General features: G+C 39.4%; 1 protein-coding gene across 1 annotated transcript; it reads right to left on the bottom strand.

Moving 5' to 3' along the window:
• Positions 1 to 4,050: 4,050 nt before the first annotated feature.
• On the bottom strand, positions 4,051 to 4,362 carry LOC118848957 (keratin-associated protein 3-1-like). The gene has a single exon (XM_036758019.1). The coding sequence runs from the start codon at positions 4,360 to 4,362 to the stop codon at positions 4,051 to 4,053; it is 312 nt and encodes a 103-aa protein (XP_036613914.1).
• Between the last annotated feature and the right edge of the window lie 11,572 nt (positions 4,363 to 15,934).

Here is a 15,934-nt window from a genome sequence, read left to right as displayed (position 1 = left end):
TTTCATTAGAGCACTTAGATTGAACGACTGAGGATGAGCTTGTCAAGACAAGGTTGAGGACTGCTGGGTAAATACCAAGGGTATAATGAAGAAAGATATTAAGGAATGGTATTAAATAGTGTACAATTTTCCTTGAGCAAGGAAGGAGAATATGCTGATAACATTTCTCCCCATTTGTCCGTCCTTTGCTTTTAGAGCTCATATTATACTACCCTTCCAGCAATACTATCCTTCCAGTATCCATGAGGCAGCTAGGAGGTACAGTAGATAGTGTGCCAGACTAGAAATCAGGAAACCTTACTGGGCTCGTATCCTGCCTATGGGATCCTGGGGGAATTACTCTACTTCTCCTGCCCTCAGTGTCTTCACCTGAAAAATGGGTGCAATAATAACTCTTTTTTTCCCAGGGTTGTGAGGATCAAAGGAGATAATATTTGTAAAGCACCTTTCAAACCTTAAAATGCTATAAAAATGCTAGCCATTATTATTATCACAATGAATAACTATGGCAGACTGCTAACTAGGCATCCAGCTTCTCATCTCTCCCCTTTCTAATCTATACTGCACATACTTCTGATAAATTAATCTTCCTAAAGTACATGTCTGATAACGATAACTGTCTTTCTTACCTAATATACATCCCATGTGAGCCTTGTTGAAGTAGATACTTTGGGAATCATTATCCCTTCTTTGCAGATGGGGAAACCAAAGCTCAAAGAGTCTGTGATTTGCTCTTGATTACACAGCTGATGGAGGCTGCTAGGTGGTGCCGTGGCTAGAGTGTTAGAGTCAGGAAGATCCAAGCTCAAATCCAGCTTCGTACACTTACTAGCTGTCTTACTACTTACTACACTGGGCAAGCCACTTAACTGCTGCCTACTTCAATCCACTGGAGAAGGAAATGGCAAATCACTCCAGTATCTTTGCCAAGAAAACCCTGTGGACAATATTGTCATGCTTTGGTCCATTGTGTCATGAAGAATTGGACACGACTGAGCAATGACAATACGACTAATAAATGCCAAGGGTGGGCTTTGAACTCACGTTTTTCTGGTTTTAAGTTCATTGTGCTGTCTACCATGTCATGATGCCTCTCTGATCATAGAATGTAGAATGTTAGAGCTACTTCTTTCTTCTGGTGGGGGAGAACTGAAAGCTAAGGGGGTACCCATCAATTATTAGCATATAGCTAATGCATTATAGCATAAGAATGTAATGGAATAATCTTATGGTGCAAGAGATAACAAAAGGAATATTTTCAGAGAAACCTTAGAAGACTTATCTGAACTGATGCAGAACATGGTGGGCAGTATCAAGGAGAATAATTTATACAGTAACAACATGGTAAAGACAAAAAACTTTGAAAGACAAGTTTGATTAATGCAATGACCAGCCAAGATTCCAGGCCACCAATGATAAAGAATGTTACTCACCTTCTGGCAGACTGTGGTCCAATATGCAGAATTAGGCATGGACAGGGCACATAGGGAAATTCGTTTTGCTTGGCTATGTATATTTGTTACAAAGATTTTGTTTTTCTTTTTCTGTTTTTCCAGTGGGGGAGGGAGATGTAGGATGGAGAGAAAAAATATTAATAAAAATAAATTAAAAGACTGTTATAGAGCTATATTATAGATTAGAGATGTAAGGTATTTTGTAAATCATTTTGTTCAATCTCCTCCTTTTTACAAAAGAAACTGTTAGAGAGGTTAAGTTATTTGCCCAGGGTCACACAACTAATCAGGCAAAGAGCCATATTAGTGCTTAATACAGTGCCTGGCATATAATAGGTGCTTAATAAATGCTAGTTGACTGATTTACCCCCCACCCCAAACACACACACACACACACACACACACACACACACACACACACACACAAACATACTTCATCTGCACTTTCAACATGGTGCAGTGGAAAGAGCATTGATCTTGGAGTCAAAGGACCTGAATTCAAATTCCAGCTCTGCTGCTTACTACCTGTAGCCAAGACTTAGCATGTCTGGGCCTCAGTTTCCTTATTAGTAAAGCGAAAGAGTTGGACAAGATAACCTCTAATATTCCAAATCTGTTATCCTGGGCCTTCAATGTCCTGCAGAATGAAGTCTAAACGCCTTAGTCTGACATTCAAGGACCTCTATCATCTGTCTCTCTTCTACCTTTCTATTATTATTTCATACTGCCCCCTTCATTGACTTATGATTCAGCCAGATGAGATAGTACACACCTCATACTTCCTATATCTTTTTTTTTTTTTGTTTACTTTGTCTTTTGAACTGCCAAGCTCTCAAACTCTACTGTAGAGAGTGCAACTCCAACGGGCTGGCCACATTGTTTGCATGCCAAAAATACTTTTGCCTAAAAAACTATTTTACAGAGAACTCACACAAGGCAAGTGCTCACATGGAGGTCAGAAGAAGCAGCACAAGGACACTCTCAAGGTCTCTCTGCAGAACTTTGGAATTGATTGTGAGATATGGGAGACACTGGCACAAGACTGCCCAGCACATTGTGTCCTCATCAAAGAAAATGCTGTACTCTTTGAGCAAAGTGGAATTGTGATAGCTCAAAAGAAACATGACATGTGAAGTTAGAGACATCTTCACTCCAAATGATCATGTAGACAATTTGTGCCCTACCTGTGGTAGAGCCTTCTAAGCTCATATTGGTCTGATCTGCCACAGCTGGACACATTGTACCTTGACTCCAATATGGTGATGCCATTTTGGTCTTCTTCAGGAATGAGGGACAACAACCAATCAACCAAACAACCTAGTATACCTTATGCCTGCCACCACCTTGGTACAGGCCTCATCATCTTATTTCTGGACTATTGCAATAGCTTGCTGGTTGATCTCCTTGCCTCAAGTCTCTCCCTACTCCAGTCCATCCTCCACTCATTTGACAAATTGATCTTTCTAAAGCACAGATCTGATCATGTCACCCTCCTATTTAGTAAACTCTAGTGGCTCTCATGACCTATAAGATCAAATACATAATCCTCTATTGATTTTAATGCCCTTCATAACCTGTCTCCTTCCTATGATTCCACTCTTTTTACAGCTTACATGCCTCTCCTACCCCATTACCACCACCATGGTATTCTGAGATTCAGAGACACTGGCCTTTCTGCTATTCTGCTATTCCTCACACATGGCAATTCATGTCTAGACTCTGAGTGTTTTTACTGGCTCTCCCTGAAACTCGTTCCTTCCTCCTGGCTTTCTCAAGTTTCAACTAATGTCCTGTTTTCTGAAATAAACCTTTCTCAGTCCTCCTTAATCATAGTACCTTCTCTCTAAGTTATCTCCAATTTACTCTTTATATCTTACTTGTACATAGTTGTTTGCATCTTCTCTCCCCCATTAAACTATGAGCTCCTTGAAGACAGGGACAATCTTTTGCCCTCCCAGAACCTGGCCAATAGTAGGCACTTAATAAATACTTGTTGACTTCACTTGACAAATAGAATTCCACCAGCTCACTCCATCAGTCTGCTTGGTGAAATTCAATTGATTCAAATCAATTCAATTGAATAACTTTTTATTAAGTGCCTGCTGTATGCCCTTCTGGCACTGTGTGAAACATTTAGACAAGTGAAATTCAGGGGCTAAACTACACTGCAATGGATTAACACCTATGGAAGTCATGCAAAGAGCTGTCCAGCATCAGAGTTAAACATTCCATGTTCTTTTAAAAAGAGAAACATTGAACCAAATGAAAAGTCTCAACAGTCATATTTGCTAAGCCAGGAAACTGAAGTTTATTAGCTCATGAATAGCAGAATTCTGTTCATACACCACCCCGAAGCAATAAGATAGCATTAGAAAGAGACAGATCTCCCAACCTCCCACGAGTGTGGAAGGATGGATAGGTACTCTTGTGGAATGAAGAAGTTGGATAGCTTCATGGAAACATTGTCCAAGGAGCTGGAAGCTGATTCTTTTCAAATCCTTCCACAGAGAACATAGAGTTGGCAGAGGGTAATGTTGGAAGCCATGGAATACTTCGGGGTCTGGACAGCCTGGTCACAGGAGGGTGGAGTCTTAGATTAGCAGCATGGCTCGCACACTCTCTCCCCCTCGCAGCAAGGCTGGGTGAAGGTGGTCAGGTTGATTCCATACAGTCCAGGTCTGGGTTGGTTGGAGTTCAGCAGCCAGCAAGAAGGCACATAGGGTTCAGGCACGCAGCAAGGGGGAGGGCAGCAGTCACAGCAGACGGGCTGGAGAAGGCTGATCTCGTGGGGGCAGGTGCTGGGCAGGCACACTCCGCACCGGCAGCATTTGTCTGAAGAGCAGATGGTGGTGGCTGGACCAGTGGGGACACTGCAGCAGTCCTGGCGGTAACCTCCACAGCAAGACATGATGTGAGTAGCTTTAGTTGGTTTTTCTAGTAACTGTGGGAAGAGGAGGATTTTTCAAATCTGATGGCTTACTGTCTCTCTGCCACCCTTATATATACTAAGCCAAGTGGGCGTTGGCTCGTGATAGTTTGTGTCAATTTCCATTGAAAACAACACCTCATTACTTAGATGTTTATTTCATAGGAAGTGTTCCTCACCTCATAAAAAGGTGATTGGCTTGTTTGGTTGCCAGATTAGGATTCTTTCCAATAGCTCTTCATCACTACAAAGAGGAACTCATTTTCATGTTCAAAGGCAAAAGTCATTATCTTCTAATCATCATCCATTATTAAAGATGACTTGGTATGCGTGTTACCTTGCAGCCTTCATCATGTCTTCTGACTTACTGTTCCATCAGCAGCCAACATATTTCATGTGACTGTTTTTCCCTTTTTGGTTAAATAAATGGTAGAATTTTAGAATGAGTTATATGTGAGGTAGAAAGTGTTATTTGGTCTTTGGAGAAGTGAATAATTTGGTTTGTAGAATTATAAGAATGGATTCTTAATAGAAGGGCTAAAGTAAACAATCTATACCTTAGAAAGGTGTCATTGAAATACTATTTTAAAATGCAAAGAACAGAAAGTCAGAAAGAAGTGAAGACAAGCAAAACAGCTTTGAAAGCTATTGGTTGAACTTGTATACTTAAAAAGAAAAGCAACTTGTACATAACAGAGATCTGAATTTTCATGTGGCATTTCCCTTTTCTGTTTTTCTGTGTGTATGGAAGTGCCCATTTTATTTAATGTTTGCTAAGTTCAGAATAAAAGTAAGATTTAAAAATACAAAAAATGAAATAATTAGAAACAAAACAAAACAAAACAAAAAGCCCACCAAATTTTCTGGAAGTGTTAGTGGGGGAAAATTTGTACCAGTAACTATAAATAATCTATCCTAGTACCTATAAGCAAATTTCAGTAATCTTCACCAGTAATTAATAATAAGTAATAAGCAAGTCTCAAACAGGGTAGTATCTTCCAGGGATCTGGATTTAGGAAGTATAACTTTGGCTTATAGGGGAAAGTGGGTTTTCTAGATCTCCTCCCACTTAAAGAGTTAATTAGAAGATCATTTACTTGCATAAAAGTGTAAAAGACAGGAAGTTTATAAATGTGATGTTTGCTGAATATTTTTTAAAAAGGGGAAAATAGCTTGAGAAATCATTGAAAAATAGCACATCCTTTCTATTTGAGGCATCTCTATTTTGAGTTTTTTTTAAAAAACCATGCATACTATTTTCTATTTGTAGTTCAAATAAAATACAGACACATGTGAGTTTACATGTACATGTGCATACACACACATGCATGCACACACCCACATGTGCATGCATGTATGTGAGCGTGCAATTCCTTAACTGGGAAAGGGGACTGAGGTTAAGTGTGTTTCAATGGATAAACTGGCAGAAGCAGTAAATGTAGTCATTACACTTGATAGTCAATAGAATGTAGGCTATTTGAGGATAGTCTCTGTTTCATTTTGTCTTTGCATCCCCCGGCATAATAGAAAGCTATTATGTACAGGTTCTTAATAAGTATTTGTTGAATTGAACTGAGTTGATGGTGGTCGATTTGCCCATTCACCTGCTAGTACATTTGTGGCACTGTGTGACCATGCTAAGATTTGTTCTATTTGTCTGCATCCCCAAAGTGGACATAGCTTCCCTGAGTATCAAGTTCTCACAGGAGCCTTCATTCAGCCATTTGATTCTTCAAGGACTGCTATCTCTCCTGGTAGAGTCTTATCAGAGCATCACAGATGAAGGATTGGAAAAGATCTCACAGACCATCTAGTTCAGTCTTCTCATTTTATGGATGCGGAGACTGAGATACAGTGACTTGCCCAAGGTCAATCAGGTAGGAAGTTTCAAAGTCAGGATGTGCTAACAGCTCCTCTTTGAACCCAGTGTTCTTTCCACTGTAACATGCCATGTTCCCTATCAATCATTCAGTCAATCAGTAAGAAATTATTGAGCGCCTTCTGTGTGCCAGGTACTATGCTAACTATTGAGGATACAAACACCAAAATAAAACAGCCCCTGTCCTCAAGGAGCTTACGTTCTGTCAGGAGAAACAATATATAGATATACATTTTTGTTGTTGTTGTTGTTGTTCAGTCATTCAGTCCTGTCCAGTTCTTTGTGACCCTGTATGAGTGTTCTTCCAGCAAAGATACTGAAGTGGTTTGCCATTTCCTTTTCCAGTGGATTAAAGCAAGCAGAAGTTAAGTGACTTGCTTAGGGTCACACAGCTAGTGAGTGTCTAAGACTGGATTTGAATTCAGGTGTTCCTGCATCCAGGCTCAGCACTCTATCCACTGAGCCACCTAGCTACCTCCATGTCTCTCTCTCTCTCTATCTCTCTCTCTCTCTCTCTCTTTCTCTTTCTCTTTCTATCCATCTATCTATCAACACATGAAAAATAAAGGTAATTTGTGGAGAGTGGAGTGGGAGGATGTGGCTGGGGAGGTTGAGAAAGACCTCCTCTCTTTGGGGAGACTTACATGAGCTAACATAGGATGTGTAATGTGCTTTACAAATTTTGAAAAACTATACAAACATTGGTTCTTGTCATCACCACCATTATTATTTTTCAGTTTTGGAATTGGCTGCAATGGGTCCCTATGAAATGTCACTTCCATGCTGAATATATGAAAATCTTAACCTTTACTCCAAGAAAAATCTGCCCCCCTCCCTAACAATCAAAATTTAAATTGTATTAAGTATTATAGAGTGTATTTCACAAAACAAAAATTGATGCCATTCTAGGTCAAGCTCTTATTTTATAGGTGCTATGAAGTTATGTGCAGTGAGAGCAAGGGATCATTAGTCACCTTTTTTAAAAGAGGGCCCCTTGATGCTTTACTAACCCTCCTCCCACATCAAAACTGGTGAGGTCTCTCACGCAAAGGCTCATGGATTTACCTGAGAGCACCCTGTGAGTCAGGCAGAGACAGTATTCGAAGCCATCTACCCTTCACAGTCATTCCTTTTTCTTAAGCCTGAGACATCATTCCATCTTTCCCCAGAAGCAGGATGTAGGACACCTTCCTGTTTGTCACTCTAATAAAAATGTCAGTAAGTAAAAACCATTGGGCTTTACTTTGTGAGTTGAGGGGCTTGCGTTTGTTTTGTTTTAAATTTTAAGTGAAGTTCTTAACAAAACAGGCTGGGGGAAATTTTTGTGATACCAATGTTGTGACTGTGGTCTGGGGCAAGTTGCTTAACTTCTCTGGTCCAGAAAAATGTCCTTCCTTCCTTCCTTCCTTCCTTTCTTCCTCCCTCCCTTCCTCCCTCCCTCCCTTCTTTCCTTCCTTCCTTCCTTCCTTCCCACTTTCCTTCCTTCATTTCTTTTCTTTTCTTTTCTTTTCTTTTCTTTTCTTTTCTTTTCTTTTCTTTTCTTTTCTTTTCTTTTCTTTTCTTTTCTTTCTTTCTTTCTTCTTTCGTCTTTATCTTTCTTTCCTTTCTTTCTTTTTCCTTTCTTCTTCCTTCCTTCTTTTCTTTTTGTCTTTCTTTCTTTCTTCTATTTTCTTTACTCTTGATTTCCTTCTCTTCTCGCTCTCCTCTCACTCTCTACTCCTCACTCTCTCTCTCTCTCTCTCTCTCTCTCTCTCCTCCTTCCTCTTCCTCTCCTCCTCCTTTTTCTGCCAGAAACTTATACCTGTGGTATAATAAGTAAACTGAAATAACTCTTATTGATTTGCAAACATGCCCTGAAAGTAAATCTCAAGCTAGGAGTTTCTCTGACTCAATTTGAGTTGTGTAGTCATGTAAGGATAGTTGGTGTAAGGCAAAAGATATATAGATGTGTTTGAATGGATGTAGAAATTTTATTCAAATATATGTTTCTTATGTGATATATGGAGTGTAGAGTCTTAATGAAAGAATACTTCAGGTATCTGCATGACATTTCTCTTCATGACTAGCTGATGGGTGGGTAGGTGCTCAGATATGGCCCATAAATAAGAACAGAAATTAATGGCTCCCACCCATAGATGATCCTTGTAAAGATAATGACATTGGCTCTTTTAAAATGCAGTTAAAGCACTTATAAACAAACAACTCAATATATTTCTCCCTTCTAGGTGTGTTCCATTTTGCCTGTGAGCTCCTCTGCTGTTTCTCAATCTTTTGCATTCCCCATTAAGCATTTTTATAATTTGACCAATAAACTATGGCTCTTTCATATTAATTATGGCTCTCATTGATATAGATGCAACAGGATATTTTTATTGAAGATTTTGTAAAGATTAATTTCAAAACAGATATATGAATATCTCACTTAACTCAGAAGGAAAATATTGTTTTATCTATTTAAGGACCAGTGATCATCAAAAGATTAAATTAATGAGTATAGCTACCTAAAATATTAAAAATTGTTACATTGAAAGTTAATATTTGTACTTGGGAACATTGAACTTCCTAAGTTAAGTCTTCCTAAAGACTGTCAAATAAAACTACTGAAGGAAATAAGTGATTTAATTGGCACAGTGCTTGGCATATGTGTCAGTTTATTATTTGCTTAATAAATGCTTTTCTCATTCATTTAATTCCATCCCATCGCCAGGCTTCTTGTCTAAACAACCAGTACAATTGGAACAAAAAAAGAAGAAAAAGCTGAGATTTGAAGAATGATGTCAGTTCTAAAAAAATCATGAAAGTTTATTGGCTCATGTTCCCAGTTTTAAATAGTTTGATGCTTTCTTTGATCAAATGTGATTACAGTGAGAAAATGATCACAGAATCCCACATCAGAAGGATCTCATTTTTTTATCACTTTGGTTTTGCTTCCTTATCTTGAATATAAGAAAGACACTATAGTATAGAGCAGGGCTTTTTAAAGTTTTTCCACTAATGACCCACAGTTTAAGAAGTCCTGGACAGAGTGTGTGGCATGGACCAGAGGTGTTCTGGAGCCAGCTTGTGCAGGAGAACTCATAAATTACATGGGCATTTACACCTTGGAAATCAGCAAATGTTAAGAATTAGGGTTTGATTTATTGTTTTATTGATTGTCTGGACTTAAGAAAAATGGAGGCAATGCAGATTTCCTCTGTCTAGATTCCTCTATGTAAGAATGTAGATTAAACTTAGATCCTGAATTTTAAATTTTAAATCCTGAATCTAAAATTCTGAATGTATTCTGAATTTTCATAGAACCAGTTGTTAAATATTTGCCCCTGTAGGGACATTTTTGGCAGTCTGGGGCACTCTAAAGTCACATCCCTTCTTATAATAATATTTTTAAATGAATAAAAAAATAGTAGGACTACAAAGGAAACCAATTACACTGAAATGTAGTTACTAAAATATTCAAACAAAATAAATTCACAGGTCTCAGGTTAAGATCCCCTGGTAGAGAATAGAGTGCTAGCCTAGGAGGCAGAACAACTAGAGTTCAAGATGAGCCTCATACTGGTTGTCAGACTCTGAACAAGTCATTTAACCTCATAGTGCTTAAGGCCAATGGTTCTCAAGCTTTTTCACTGAAGACCACTTTTCCCTCTTAAGGGTTACTAGCACAGGCATGGTGCTAATCGCTGGGGATACAAAGAAAGGCAAAAGCAATCCCTGCCCTCAAGATACTCACATTCTAATGGGGGAGATAATGTGTGTATAAACTTTATGATATATTAAATAATTACATGTTATATATTATAACATAATAAATATATAATATACACACAACATATATACATATGGTATGATATGGTATGTACACACATGTGTGCATGTATATGTGTATATATACGCTTATGTGTATGTTTATATATGCATATACACATGCATACACATACAATATACATATATACATATACACATGCACATACAAGATGCATATAAAATAGAGACAAGAACCTTAGATGGGAAGGCATTAGAAAGGTCTTTTTGATAGAAGGTGCCATAGGAGCTCAGTCTTGAAGAAAGTTGAGAAAACTAAGTGATAGAAGGGAGGGGATGGAGCATTCAGGGCATGGTGGACCAGTGGTGATGGAGTACTGTGTTTAAGGAACTACAGATAGGTCATGCAGTGGATAGAGTGCTGGGCTTGGAGTCAAACTAGCCTTAGACACTTACTAGCTATGTGACTTTGGGCAAGTCACCTAACCCTGTTTGCCTCAGTGTCCTGATCTGTAAAATGAGCTAGAGAAGGAAATAGCAAACCACTCAAGCATCTCTGCTAAGAATACCCCAAATGGGGTCATGAAGAGTCAGACATGACTGAAATGACTCAACAACACAATATGTTTTCCATGTTACTGTGTGCCCCAATTTCCATAGGAGACAACTTATCATTCTGCCTTTTAGTATCTGGCAATAAATCTCTCTACAGGTATGTTTGGCAGCATTCATTGCCAGTCTGAGTAAGAGCTTCATGTAGGCTTTTTTGCTGAGATAGTCACTTCAGTTCACATTTCAGCGGCCATTCCTCAGAGGTGAATATGCAACAGGCTTATTGTATTTTTCCTCCCCATATAGTTCAGTTTAGGTCTGGAAGGAAACTTATAGGGCATCTAATTTAATATTCTTGTTTTATAGATGAGAGAACTTAGGCCCATTGATGGGAAGTGACTTGTCCAAAGTCACATGGGGAGGCAGACAGGATTAAAACTCAGATCCTTTGACTCCAAGTTTAAGCTTTTGCCTCTATGGTGACATGATTAGATTTTTAAGAATTCCTGAACATTGTGAGATAATAAGAGGGTCTTACTTAGTGAGGGGAGTGTCCTAGGGCAACTTAGCACCAAACTTTAGGCTCATAGGGATCACAGATTTGAGGCTGAAAGGTATCTTGGAGTTCACCTAGTTCAACTGTCTCATTTCACAGAAAAGGAAAATGGAGGCCAAAGAGATGAACTGACTTGCCAACAGTTCCATGTATTAAGTGTTGCTGTTGTCCAGTCATTTTCATTTGTGTCTCTCTTTAGGACCCCATTTAAGGTTTTCTTGGCAAAGATATTGCATTGGTTTGCCATTCCCTTCTCCAGCTCATTTTACAGATGAAGAAACTGAGGCAAACAGGGTTAAATGACTTGCCCACCATCACACAGCTAGTAAGTATCTGATGCTGGATTTAAACTCAGGTCTTCTCTACTCCAGGCCTGATGTTCTATCCACTGTGCCATGTCGGTGCCATGTAGTAAGAGTCTATTGCCAAAAGAACTTCGTTGGATGTGGTTTTCCTCCATAAGGAAGGAATCCCAGGGAAAAAAAAGGAGAGAGGAGAGGCAACAGATAATAAGGAGAAAAGACCACAGGGAATATTAGAGATTGGGCAGTTTCTAGAACTGCAGGTAAGAATGATTGTGTTTGGGGCAACTACTACTAACCATACAGGGGCAAGACCACAAAGAGTGACCTCAGTTGAAATGGGTATAGTAGGAGACAGAGACCCTGAAAAGATGGCGCACAGCTGTAGCTGGCATGGCCCCTGCAAGGAGAATAAGGGCTTATAGGATGGTGGAATCATAGATTTAAAGCTCCAGAGGACGTTGGAAGTCATCTAGCCCAACTCCCTTATTTTTCACTTGAATAAAAAAACTCAATGAGATTTAGTGACTTGTTCAATGCTACACAAGTAATACATAATAGAGACAGAATATGAATGGAGAGTCCAATAGGGTGCCCATCCCAATCCTCCATCTGGCAGCTTCCTATTTTAACTAATTATTCTTGCTAATAGAGTGCTGACCTCTACTGTTTCCCTATTGCAGAAAGACTTCAACTGATAAATTTGGTGCCCTGGGGAAAAGTCCCAGTTGCCTCACCCTAGCTATAGCTCTGTTGAGTTTGGAAAAGATAACATGAGCTTTATAAAGGAGAAGTTAGAAAACTGAAGCCTAGGGCAGGGAACAAATGAAAGTTTCTGGCCTTGTTTTGTGGGGAAGGTGTAGGACTTAAGAATAATTTGGCACTACAACCCCAGGAGATCTAATATTTTTCCTCCCAGAGGCAGTCACAGGAATCATGGATTTCTCCCTTCTTGTTTCTGACATCTTCCTTCTTTGTGATATTTGATGCAGTATAGTATATGCACAATCAGTTGCTGAAAGTACAAAAGGTTCTTTATAATGTGCACAAACTTTTTGGGGTGTGGTAGTTAATCACAAGGCCAGGCTCATCATTCATTTTAAGGTAGCTCAGTCAAATCAGAGGTTCACAGTATCTCCAATTCTGTTTCCTAGCTTAGTCTTCCTTCTTCTAGGCCTGATGATGTGTTCTCTCCATAGCTCTTCTGGTCACTAAGGAAGTAAGGTCCTTTTTGTCTAGTCTCCAGGTCCAGATTCAAGATCAAATCTCCCTTTTTCACAGTTGCCTAAACCCCAACTTAGGCAGTTAGGTGGTACAGTGGCTAGAGAACTGGGCCTAGAGTCAGGAAGACTCATCTTCCTGAGTTCAAATCTGGCCTCAGATACTTATTAGCTGTGGGACCCTGGGCAAGTCACTTAACTCTACTTGCCTCAGTTTCCTTATCTGTAAAATGAGCTGGGGAAGGAAATGACAAACCACTACAGTATCTTTGCCAAGAAAACCCCAAATGGAGTCACAGGCAGTCAGACACTACTGAAATGACTGAACACAAACAATAGCAACAACAACTCCATGCTTGGTTGGGTGTCAGAGCACCTGGGTTCAAATCCAACTTCTGTTGAAACCTTAAGCAAGTCGTTTAAATTCTCTGGTTTTCAACATGATGCAGTGGCTAGAGGCCTGGATTTGGAGTGTTAGAAGACCCAGGTTCAAATCCTTCCTCTGCCATTTTGTGACTCAGTGACCCCAATATGCCTCTCTCTATCCTCAAGTAAACTTTCTAGGACTTGGAATTAGATAGCACATACTGATCTGCATTGAAAGAGGGAGTTTCCTTACTGGCAGGTCCCCATTTCAATGAAATCATGGGTCTGGCCTTGGAAGAAAAAAAATGAGGGGAATAGATTATAGTAGAGGGCCTCTGGGGTCCCTTCCGTTTCCAAAACTACAATCTTATCATCCCTTCCTACCTTTACCTTGTATTCTGATGACATAGCATTGCCCCAAGACCGGGGTGAATCATCGGAGGAGAATTCCGAATATGATATTTCTTTTAAGGAAAAAAAAATGAATCAGTGCTGGGTAACCCAAAGCATCATTTGGGGTTAGGGCTTTCCCAGGCTCGCATAGATTATTTTAATTAGCTTCTTTGTTTTTCTCATTTTTTTTCTTACCTGAAGCTTTCAGCTTAGAATTCATTTCACAATCTCACAATTTTCAGATTGGTGAGGATCTTTGTCTCTTCCAAGTTTCAGAATAAATTTTTTTTTGGCCAAAGTAGCATTTGAAGGATTAAATGGAATCAAGTCCATATTTCCTAAACCAGATGTACAGCTTTGGGAGTGAGCTAGTAATTAACAAAAGCATTTTTCTGCTAGAAAAACAGAATGTAAGTCCCTTGAGGGCAGGGGCCATTTCTTTTTTCTCTGTACCCCCCCCCCCCCCCCCCCCCCCCCCCCCCCGCCCGTGCCTTGTACAGTGTATTGTATACAGTGAGTACTTAATAAACGCTTGTTGATTGAGTGATTACTTCTCGGTTATCTTTGATTCTAAAAGAGCACCATAGAAGTAGAAATGAAAGTAAATGATTCGACCAGGTACTAAAAATGAAGAACAATTTATAGGGATTTCTGTATTTTACCCTTTGGTCTATTATTAAGACTGGAGGAAATTTCTATGTCTATCACCTCTGCAGCCTGGGGAATAATTTTACTCTGAGTAGGCTCTTGTGACTGTACCATTCAGATCAGTCTTAGACGGGATCCCAGAAAACATCTAATTTAGCTCTGTCATATTTACAGAAAAAGAAACTGAGGCCAAGGGAGATTAAGTTATTTACTCAAGGTCACTTAGATGGTGTTGGAGGCAAGAGTAGAACCCAGGGCCTCTTACTCAGGAGCCAGGGGTCTTTCCATTCTATCATTTCTTAATTGATAAGAGTAATTGAATAATAGGAACAATGATAAATCAGGTATTTTGGATTTCTTCTTTTTTTTCCCAAGGCAATCGGGGTTAAGTGACTTGTCCAGGGTCACACAGCTAGTAAGTATCAAGTGTCTGAGGCAGAGTTTGAACTCAGGTGCTCCTGACGCCAGGGCCGTTGCACCACCTAACTGCCCGCAGGTAATTTGGATTTCAAAATAACTAGTCACGTGGAAAGCTGTAATGTTGATCTAAAGGAAGCTATCATTTATAATTGGCCCTGGTAGCACAGCCTGGGTAAACAACACTGTACACTGGCAAACTAACTGGATGGGGCGTTTAAAGCTGGAGCCAGGAGACCTGGGGTGTGTGGGATAATGGACAAATGCTTCACCTCAGAGCCACATTTTCTTTTCCTCTATAATGTGGAGAATCTACAACATGGGATTATTGAGAAGAAAAAAAAAGATTTGTATACAATGAGGTGATGCACGAATCTGTTATTATTCCATCTATTCCCTCTGTTGCCAGTTCTCTCTCCCTCTCTTTTTTTAAACCTCTATTGCTCTTCCTTGCTTTCTCTTTTTATTTCTCTCAGGAGATCTCTCCTTCCTTTCTGTGTGTTTCTCTGTCTTCTTTCTTGACTTTCCAGTATCTTTGTTAAGAAAACTCCAAAATGGGGTCACAGAGAATCGGACGGGAGTGAATCGACTGAACAACAACTACCACCCAGACTTCTGATTCCATCCATCGTTTGTCCCATCACCTGACACTTTTCTCTGATGATACTCTGTACTCTTCTGCAATTCTTCAAAAGCACCATAGACCTCTCTTTTGTCCTTGGGTGACTCATAGCTTGGAATTAAGGACCCTCATCCTTCACAAATCCTTCTGCGAGATTAGAGATCTCTCCTTCCTCTGAAGTTTTAGTATTAGTCTTTATGCTCATTTGCAACCGAACCCTGTGCAGGCCTTCCTATGATTAACATTTCTCAGCGTTGTCCTTCTTGCCAATATCCTGCCTAACATGAGCTGTATAAAAATGTACACAATACTACAGAATACAGTAAGACACAGGAGAATAAATTTAGGTCTGGAAAGGGTCAGAGAGGCCATTGAAACCGATCTCCTCTCTCACCTCTTCAATTTCTCGTCCCATCTCTCTCCCTTAACCAACCATGACACAGAATTCATACATATATAATATATATATATATACACACATATATACACATATACACAGATATACATACACATGTACACATTTGTGTATATATGTATATTTGTGGAATACTTTTGTATTTATTTTTAACATTAATAACAACTAGCATTCATATGTCACTGTTAAAGTTTACAAATATGACCTCATTTGAGCTTCACAACAACCCTGTGTGGTAGGTGTTATTATTATCTCTATTTTACAGATCAGGAAATAGAGGCTGCAAGAGGCTGAATGACTTGCCCAGTGCCACACGACTAGTACATGTCTGAGTTGGGATTTGAACTCAGGTCTTCTGGGCTAATCCCTGTTTATAAGTTAAGCCATTGAGGTCTTTCTATATTTCTTTGTATTTCTCATAC

Source organism: Trichosurus vulpecula, chromosome 4, assembly GCF_011100635.1.
Source record: "Trichosurus vulpecula isolate mTriVul1 chromosome 4, mTriVul1.pri, whole genome shotgun sequence".
Classification (NCBI taxonomy): Eukaryota; Metazoa; Chordata; class Mammalia; order Diprotodontia; family Phalangeridae; genus Trichosurus; species Trichosurus vulpecula.
Note: the sequence above shows the minus strand (reverse complement) of the source record. Positions and strands in the feature narration are given on the sequence as shown.

Excerpts from the sequence above, each read along its gene's own strand:
- LOC118848957 (XM_036758019.1), bottom strand. The coding sequence starts at position 4,362 with ATGTCTTGCTGTGGAGGTTACCGCCAGGACTGCTGCAGTGTCCCCACT.